Genomic DNA, 10,256 nt, shown 5'->3' with positions numbered 1-10,256 from the left:
ACATATTAAGCATCATCCCATCTAATTCCTGCAGAAGATGAAGAAAATACAGAAATCACTTTTTGCAGCCACTGAGTCTTCTACTACTCAGACTCCCACTGGGCACATCCATATGTAGCTCTGGATTTATGGGAGAAATTGAATAGGAGACAGTTGCCTTTAAATCATCTGATTGTTACCTATATGCAGAGGCACAAGAGCAGTTCATTCTCTGTGCTGTGGTAGTGCCCAGAGGTGTGCTATGCATGCTGCAAAAGGGGAGGAGAATGTACSGCCTCTGCTTTGGAGAGCTCACCAAAACAGTATCAGCTTGTAATGGTTGTTCAGATTCTTTCAAAATGTAAATTTCAACATATATTSAGTAATACAGAACAGAGAAGCCTCTATATATTTACCAGATGGATCCATATACAGAACTAGTACAGACCTTAAAGACATATGGAATTTTGTGGTAGTTCTCAGTCGTTATCCACATACTGCTTGCTGATGTAAATTGATATAACAGACTGCAGTGACAGAAGTCCATCAGCAGAAACTTTTATTTCTTTGCAAGTCAGACATTTTGCATCCAAATGATTTAAATCAATTTTACTGTTTTATGCATGCACAATTTAATTATTATCCTGAAGGAATGCTGGGTTTAGTAATTGATAACTGTTAAGACACACTGTTTTGTAACCAGTTTCCTCCTGTGTGCTAAAGTTAGGGCTTAATTTGGTTAATTTGGAGGTTATGTTGAACCTACACCAACTTACACATGCAAATAATTATACTGATTTATTCAGGATTCTCATATTTACATTTCTATTGTATTAGGACTTTTTTATCTAAAGATTCATTATTTTTATTTATGATATCAACCAAGATACTTTTAAGAATATTCTAATTCAGTTAAAGACATATATRCTTTGTGTGGTGTTTCATCAGTTATGCAAAACTACCCTTAATGAATGGCATACCTAAGGAAAAGAAAAATCTCAGTTTATTAAAAATAAATATTATCTGTAAGTAGTTAATTGAAATTACTATCTCTGGCTACTGTTACCTTTAATCCTCTAGAAWTGTTAGATTCAGGCTCACTTTGTAGTTTTTTCTCTACATTTTAGGCTTTGAATTCCAATCACAGTTTTCCTTATCATCTTTTCCAATTCCATATTTAATTTAAATYGGTTAACTTTCTAAAGAGAAAAAATATGTGCAATTTAAAACTATGCTTTAAAATAAAACACTGATGTTTTGGGGAAGAATTCTTACGGTGACATTTATCTACCTGTTATAAATGGGATCTTTTTATTATTTAAGTGCCAACAGTGTGCTCTATGCTGTACAAGCCAAGAAGCCTAGACAGTCCCTTCAAAACGAATACGCTTTTTGAACAGAACGGGACAGAACCGATGCTCATGTACCTCCTTGCAGTGTGGCCACAGCTGATGTACTCAAAAGCAGCTTCCTGGCATTCTGTGCCGGAGATGCCAGTGCTCATTTCCAGACCATGGGAGAAGGACACAATAAGATGGCGGAAATCAATTGTCAAGACAAAATTCTCCTCTTGGGAGGTGACCGAGGAAGGTGACTAAACACTCCCTGACACTGATTCTGCTGCACATGAAAAAAACACAGTTGTAGTTGTGGAACAAGACTGCACTGCATGATCACTGTTCTGAAAACAGCAGGAAGGAGGGAGGGGAGAGAGACCGTTCTTTATGTTCTTCACAGTAAACTTGTTTGCTCGAGAAAAGAAGAAGTGAAGCAAAAAAAAAGCATGCATGTCTGATGCTGATGCCTAATGCACTGGAGAAATTGCTCAAAAGCAGTGCAGCCCTGAAGTGAAGCATGCTTTCCTCCCATTGTGAAGCCTAAGAACATTTGCAGTATAATATATATTCCTGTGCACACGCACTCACACACACAGAGAGGTATTTGTCTGGATAATTGCACATACTGAAGGTGCTACCTACTTTACCATTCACATAAAGTGTAAATGAAACACAAAAAAAGTCACTAAAACTAGCACTTTGAGTGTAACCACCATGCACTCAGCAAGTTCATGCCATACAAATCTGCTGTGCAATTATCTCCTCATGTTTGTGAGATTCGGACTCATTTAAATAAACTACCACATAAGCTTTCGCTATCAACAAACATTGTCCATTTTAGACTGAAAGCTTCATTTACAGAACATGACTTTGGRACAACATTGTTAAGATGTCCAGGCTGTGGCACTTGCTCAATGCTTTGTGAGTGAGCCGTGGGCAGCCTTATCCTGCACCTGGTATTCAGCCTTACTGTCATACTGTGTCACTTCTTGGTTTCACAAAGACATCTGCATATCTGATGGATTGTATAAGTCAGGTCCAGCTGACCTCTGGATATACAGTTAAGATTATAATTATATATAACTCCTGCCAAGGATTGTTTAGAAAACCTGTGCTGACTTCTCTGACAATGTTCCAGAGAGGGCCAAGCAGTTACTTGAGTAAACACTTTGTCTTTCTGTCCTCTTCATCCCGTGTGTACCTGAAATGTTACTGGTTTGTGGTTTACACTTGCTTGCAAAAGGGCACCAGAGCAGCAGGGCCGGGATCAGATAAGTGTAAAATGGAGTATAAGTATTGTTCTTTCTCTGTCTTTCTTCTAGGTCAAAGTAAACATGGGGACTACGTAAGATGGGCTGGAGGACCTGTCAAAAAATCTGTTTCAGGATGGCCTCCTGCTTCTCTTCAAAGAGAAAAGAAATCCAATTTTTGTGCTWAAAAAAAATATGTATAAAAGCTGATTGAACAGAGACAGGAAACAGAGACCTTCAGCCTCTCTTTCTAACAGGTACTAAAGGAGATGCCCCAGACCCCCTTCTTGGACCTCCTGCCTCCCAGCACTAGAGGGACAGAGCAGAGGCACTGGTGCCACCTTTTGTCCCTTCCTTTCCCTGGCCACCGCCAGCACGGCCCATCTGGATTAAGACATGGACTCAGCCCACTCAGTGCTTTGGGAGCCTCCTCCACACTCCAGGTCGTGTCGAGTCTCCTCAGCCAACACAACACTGGAATACCAGGATGACCTTGCAGCAGAAGTCAACAGACAGTGCATTGTTTGCCCTGAAGGCTGTACAGTTCATACTTGCCTTAACCCAACTGCGTTGCACATTAGAGAAACAACGTGCAAGCTTTCCGAAGTTAACATGCTGCTGTTAATTCTGAACGATTTCTAAGTCAGTGGTTTTCTTCTGTTTGGTTTTGCTTTGTTTTCTTGTCAGGGAATAAGGCTCTGCTGCTCCACGGCTCCAGAGCAACCAAGTAGAAAACTGCCAGCTGTCTGATAAGTGCTTTACTTTTGGGGCTCCACRGTGGTCAAGAAACAGTTTATTACAACTAAAATGAAAAATAAATAAAGAAATAAATGAGACCTTTTGGGGGTCAGGGTGGGGAAAGGGGTAACAGAAACTAATAATTGAACCTACTGGAAATAAGCAGCAGAAACAGTGCTTCTTAATCCCGCTGGTTTTATTTATTGCACTGTAGGTGCTTTTATAGCTATCTCTAAACATCTTTTACTAACTACAGAGACATCTGCAGATTTCTATCAACAAAGGCCAACTGAATATGTACTAGCTACGTTTACTCTTTTATATCTAATTTCAACTAAAAAATTCTCTGTAAGTGAGCGCTTTTTTTCCAATTACACCATAAGGGATCCACATATTTTATTTTTCGATTTCGGTTGGAGAGGGCAGGGAGGGACTAGTTGAGTTGAAGAAATACTGAAGACCTTTTTGTGGTACATTTGGGGGATCTGTTGTGTGTTAGAACGTGTATTTTATCTTCCTGTATTATTGTGGCTGAAAAAAAAACCCTGTGCTGTTACGTAGTTGGCAACAAGATGCCTTTGGGAATTTTGCTAGTAGGTCAATGTGTATATGAGATACTCTGAACTCCTGGGAACATATGTTTTATTCTACATCTGATCTGTATTTTCAAGAACGTAGATGGCTTTCACTAGGAAAACCCAATATTTTGCTCAGGTTTTTCAGAAACTTGGATTGTCATTGTTTCTTTGCTCAGACCTTGCATAGACAAACGCACGCACCAACCACACCTGAGGTGACCACGTAGCTTTTGAGGGCAAGAGGGAAGGTCAGCTCTTGGAAAGGCTCAAGGTAGCCCTGGGCAACTCCCTTTTCCCTGCTGGCCAAACCCCGGCTCCAAAAGCCTCACACCATTCACCCATCCCTGTACAAGGCAGTGCCCTTTGCTGTGTCTGCATGGATGTACAGTGTCACAAGCAGCAACTCTGGACAATGACAGAGGAACAGGCATTCTCCAGTGAAAACAAGACACGGGACATGTTCAGGAACGATACTTCCATTGATTCAGCAAGATTTATATAGATATAGATAGCGCTCTCTMTATATATATATGTAAGTGTGTGAATGTGTGTGTATGTCAATGTATATAAAATACACAGGACTAACTCTTGTTGGGGGCTGCATCACCCRGGAATGTTCCAGTGCAGTGGACCAAGGGCTCCCATCTCAGATACTGCTAGGAATTTCACCCATGAAACAGGCACGTCCCCTAGGCCTGATCCTGTAAAGCATTCATTGCTTTGGATCTCAAATTTCATTGATTTGGATCTCAAATTTAAATTATCATGCTTGGGTATCTGAAAATCTGAGTTCCTACTGGATAGAGCTGCTTTTGACCCCCGGGAAACCCCATGAAACTTCCAACTGCCAGGCTGAAATTTCCCTTAACTTGAAAAATTTTAAAACTTTCTACTTTTATGTAGTGTTAAATATAGCAGATGTATAGTRTTAAACACAATGAAGAGGTTTAAATGGAATGAAAATGTCATAACAGGTTATTTTATCTTTCCCTGTATACCAGTTAATCAAAATGATATTTCTATAAAAATCATTTTTTAACATGAAAAGAAACCAGTTGAGGCACCTAAGCAGCAATCCAATTTTCAGAAGATAATTTTTCATACCTTTTAGTGATTTCCCATGGAACAGCGGCTACTGGTAGTTAGCAATTTTAGAAGTCAGACAATTTAATGAAGTGTCTACACGTAGCTTATAGGCCTGATTTTAATTTAGAAAATTTTGGCCTTAATTTCTCTGTGTCTTAGTCTTCCCATCTATAATACGGGAATAATATGTGCCTCGCAGGCTTTTTGTGAGGTCTGAATTGTTAATGTTTGTAAAATGCTTAGGAAATAGGAAGCACATCTAACTACTATGGATTGCAATATTAATGTGTATTCATATATTACATATAGARTAGATACACACACTCACATACACACAGCATACATATATATATACACATACATACTTATATGAAGTTGGTATTCATAACCCTTCTTAAGTTGCAGTTAGAGCACCACCATTTAACAAATTAGGACTGTTGACTACTCAACTAAATGATTAGTGGACAGATCTCTTCTGGAAGCAGTTTAGAGCACAGTAATGTGAGAATATCTGGATGGCATTTTTGATTTGTACAGCTGTATCCTCCTCAAAATCCAGTAAAGAATGTTATTTTTCTAGGCTGGGCTTTTGTTATAAACTAAAATATTCAGAAGGCAAGAGATACAATCCAAATGTGTCCTTTTTTCTTTTCTTTTTGGCATTTGTTAATTCTGAATGTATTTTTAACAAAAGTGATTTTTTTGACTTACTAGTGTAATTTGCATTTTAAAAAAAAATAAATGGAAAAAATATAGGTTTCCAAGCTATTCATGGCCCCCTGCTGCTATTCAGAACTTACAGGAAACTCAGAATGACTGTTCCCAGCTGAGCAACAATGCAGGATAAAGAATCCTATTACATTTACATGATGACAATCCCGATCTGTGCAGTGCATGGATGTGACAGCCCTGAATAGAAATTGCCGGGTCACGACACCATTTTAACGCTGTCATATGTACCAGGTATTTTCATTATCACTGACACTAAAAGGTTTCTTTTACAAGGCTGACTGCAACAGACTCTATACTTAGGAAACAGGTCTGGTTTTGCCCACTCATCACAAATTTTAATGTGATAGGTATAGAATTGCCAACAGTGTTAAGTATTGCAAAAGTAATCCTCGTTAAGCAGGAACTATGTAACACGGATATTTCCACCGTATTCATATTCTTTTATATGCTGTTTATTGTCCCTAGAATTAAATGATGAAATCCTGTCCTGGGCAAAATGTTTATAGAGYTCACACATATTGGCAGCTTGCCTGAGGTCATTTAATAAAGGTGGAGCAGAATGATGCACATTTTGAAATACCCGGTCGTGCTCTCTTAGGATGATTTCTTAGAAAGAGAATTCTTTCTCTTTCATTAGGATTTTTTAGGTCTTCCATATAGTGCAARTGATACTTTTCAGTCAGGTAAGGAGAAATGGTTTGTGCTCCACTTGCTTAATTTAAGTGCAATGCACCACTGCTGCACAGCATTTTGAGAGTCTGGCACAGTTATGCATTGATCCCTGGATGCCTGGATAGGAATGGCTATTAACTCAGTGTCTTGTTTTGATCACTTGCATGCTTACCCTCCATTTGAGCACACTGGTAGTAGCCAAAGCAAGACTCCATACACCCTGCATCACTTCACCTTGTAATATTTTCATTTCCAGTCCTCTGTTTTGGTTTTAAATGCAAATATTAAGAGAAGGAGGAGTTTTCTCACAAAGACAGAAGGCCCCATGAATAGTCTGTGTGTTTGAATTGCTTTCTGACTGYCTACTGATGAGTAACTGGGATGAAATTGATGGACTTCTGGGGTTTGTTTTCTAGCCCTTCTGAATCAGGCTTCTTCCCAGCACACATGGACTGGCAGCAGGCACTGCAGGTAAGTCAGGTTTCATTGAAGAACCAAAGCACAGCAATACTGCAGACAGCACCGTGTCCATTGCTCCTTGGAGAAAGATGAAGACAGTTGTTATGCTAATTGGTCTGCCTCAAGCTGTGTGCAATATTAAATGCAATTACCATGCATAAAAGAAACTGCCCTTTAGACTGCAATTACTCATTCACATACAGAAGTGGCACAGCACAGAATTAATCAGGAAAATATATTTTCTTTCYGTTGTCACCAACATGCTTCACCTCCTGCCATGGATTGGAGAAATCAGCTCTGTTTGATCTCATGTCCTGATAAGTYTTTCTGTTCAGACCTTCACCAAGAGAAGAAATTGCAGCCAGTTAGGGTTGAGATCTTGGCATACTTGAGTGGTTTAGGAAGATATTGTACCAAATGTAAAGTTCTAAGTAGCATCATACATGCACTTGTTGCCCACCTCCCTCCATATGTACAAAAGAAGGGGKTTTTAAGATGCACTTTTCCTTTATATCTCAGAAACCAACACAGATGATGTCTTTCACAAGTGTCTTCTAAATCCTGCCAAGAACACAAATGAGATCTTTTAATAAAAAAATCCAATAAGAGCACCATCTTTGCTGCTCTCTGTTGAGCAGAAACTCTTGAGACTTCCAAACGCCTTGAGGTTATTATTTTGGATAGATAGGAGCACTGTGAAACCTGAGCACTAAAAAGCAAATAATGCTTATGATCATCTATGATTCAAAATAAAATCTTCTATACAAAAGCCATACTTCTGCATCCACCAGTGGAAAAGGGTCTTTATTGCCATCTGTGACCTAATCACTTTCCCAGCTTTGCCTTTGTCCTGCTGGAAAATAGGTTAAGGGAGGCTTAAGGTGAAGAAGCGTGTTCACATTCATCATGTGCTCTCCAACAGTCTCCCGTTTTGCCACACAGAATGATGTTTCATATCTATTTGATTTCTTTCTCCTCTCTCTCTTCTTGTCTCATTCTCACTCTCTCTTCCTGAGCACAACCCAAATACGTGCCCAAAATTACAAGCTGCCCTTTGTCACATCCATTGTTTCCAACTCAAATAAAGAYGGTGGTGGCAGTCATGGAGGGCAGTGTCACTGAGGATGTGCACAAAATGATGAGAAGAGGAAGCACAAGGTTATGTACATCCTCTAAAGGCCCCAACAGGGAGACATTTATCAGAATGGCAAATGTTGGCAGCATTACAGCATTACAAGCCATGAGATTCATCAAGGCGTGGTAGGAATCATTTTCACATGTGCAATTATATTTGCTAAAGCTATAGTTCACTGAGTGCACAGAAAGTCAAAAATATCCAGAGCTACAAAAAGCACRGGTGAATTAGAAGAAAATTCATAAAGCATGTTTGTGAACACATTTACTGGATTCAGATTAACATTCCAATTTCTTCACAATTGTCTCAGGATTGTGATTTTCCCCCTTGCAAACATTTAGATTGTTGGTTTCTGTGCAAGCAGGTGAATATTTTGTTCCTAGGAGAGCATGTACAATTGGTTTAATTTACATGGGATTCTCATTTTTGATGCATCTGTGTGCATTGGCGCTAAATGTTGGCTCAGTTCACTCAGTCATACATACRTACACCCACTATGTGAGTATATTTTATGGCATAGATCCATAACCACACACAGTCTTTCCCCTTTTCTACTTATCTTTTCSTATCCCTACTCTCAAGACATTCAAAGTCCCAAGTGTTTATTTTCTAGACAGGCATTTGGTATACAAAAATCATTATTTGGTTGTACAAGCATGGTGCAATCTATGAATACAATAAATAAGACAGTCCTTTCTGCAAAGAGTTTATGTGATAAAGTAAATAAATGATAATATTTCAGTTAAGGAAAAAAAGAAAAATATGATTTCATAGTCTCACTCTGCTGTTAAATTTCAGTTAATCAAAGAAGAGAGTGACAAAAAAAAAAACAGAAAAAAGAGTAGATCAGGGAAACAAGAACTTGGAGTACATTTATAAGGTGACATAGTTAGTTACAGCATGTACGTAAAAGAATTGCGTAAAAGAATCAGCCATTTATGTCATACTAGGGTATCCAATTAATTTATGATAGCTCTATATAGATGTACTATATCCTATCTCTCATTTTAAAGGCATTTAAAACAGTAGCTATGGAAGAAAAACAACATCAAAGGGACTGCACATTGATGTAATCACAAAAGGTTGATGGATTGATTCAATTAATCAGGGACTCATTTCTAAGAGTTCTGCAGGGATTTATTTACCAAACACTTACATTGTTTATTTTGCTCTCTGGAGGGTTTGTATATTGTCATTTTTCTTCATTATTCTCCTTGTTTCATTCATCAATTTCTGACAAATGTTTTCATGCTGATATGTGGCATGTTAGGCATGYAAATTGTTCACATTTACTGATTTAAAGCAGTACACTCCAAACTTCCAGTAGATGACAACTTTTGTTTATTTCCCTCAGGTCCTGARAAACGCTAGCCATCTATAATTAATATAAAGATGTGTTTTCCATTTAATCTTTGCTTTCAGTGTCTGCTCAACCTGACAAGGATGTAAGTTCTTGTCTGGCATAACCTGCTTAAACTTTAGACAGAAACTTACTATAAAAAACGTTTTGAACACTCCCAACACTAAATAGAATAACTGCTCCCTCTCTGGCTTTTCCTTACATTTTGTAGTTCAAATCCAGGAAAACAATGCAATAGTGTTTTAAGAAGGACAGCAGTTTCACCACATTTTCCGTAGGTTTAGATAACTTTTTTACCAGGGCAAATAGTGATGGGACAAGGAAGAATGGTTTTGGTAGTGAAAGAGWGCACCTTGGATTAGATACTCAGAAAAAATAGTTTCCTTTGAGAGTGGTGAGGCACTGGAACAGGTTGTYCAGAGAAGTTATGGATGCCCCATTCCTGGAAGTGCTCAAGACCAGCTTGGATGGTGAGTGAATCAACAATTACAGGTAACCACAGGCAGCCATCAAACCACAACCAAAATTCAAAGAGTGTRTTTATTTCATCACCTCACTAACAATGCTGGGCAGCAGGGACACTCAGGGACACAGGCTCCACCCTGTTTAGTTCATCCCRGCAGGCTGCAGCAATCTGGTCTAGTGGAAGGTGTCCCTACTTATGGCCAGGGTTTTGGAACTAGATGATCTTTAAGGTCCCTTCCAACTCAAACCATTCCACATTTCTATGATTTTCTACTTTAATWCTGTCAGAGCATGTACTYCAAAGTCAATACACAGAAATGGCCAAAAATCAGATCAAGTCACAGCTTACAAAATGGGAGATACTGGGTACAACAGAGGTCTGTGAAAGATAAAAAAACTGAAACAGAAAGGAAACCATTCTTTGAAAGTGTTGAGTCTCATTTGGGCAAATATTTTTATATTAAA

The 10,256-nt window shown here is 38.7% G+C and overlaps 1 protein-coding gene across 2 annotated transcripts in view; it reads left to right on the top strand.

Annotated features, from left to right (window-relative positions):
• NKAIN2 (sodium/potassium transporting ATPase interacting 2) overlaps positions 1-7,619 on the top strand; it is a 520,019-nt gene extending 512,400 nt beyond the window's left edge. The window contains exons 7-8 of one of the 2 annotated variants that reach the window (XR_008965180.1): positions 1,303-1,569; positions 2,639-7,619. Coding sequence is in view for 1 of the 2 variants with exons in the window: in XM_057363618.1 (XP_057219601.1) it covers positions 2,639-2,648 (10 nt within the window). In the remaining variant the exon portion in view is untranslated. The remainder of the gene's footprint in view (positions 1-1,302; positions 1,570-2,638) is intronic. The other variant, XM_057363618.1, reaches the window with a different exon arrangement.
• The last annotated feature ends 2,637 nt before the right edge of the window (positions 7,620-10,256 follow it).

The sequence above is a fragment of the Malurus melanocephalus genome, unplaced genomic scaffold (assembly GCF_030028575.1).
Source record: "Malurus melanocephalus ecotype Western Australia unplaced genomic scaffold, MMel_1.1 scaffold_29, whole genome shotgun sequence".
NCBI classification, from domain to species: Eukaryota; Metazoa; Chordata; class Aves; order Passeriformes; family Maluridae; genus Malurus; species Malurus melanocephalus.
Note: the sequence above shows the minus strand (reverse complement) of the source record. Positions and strands in the feature narration are given on the sequence as shown.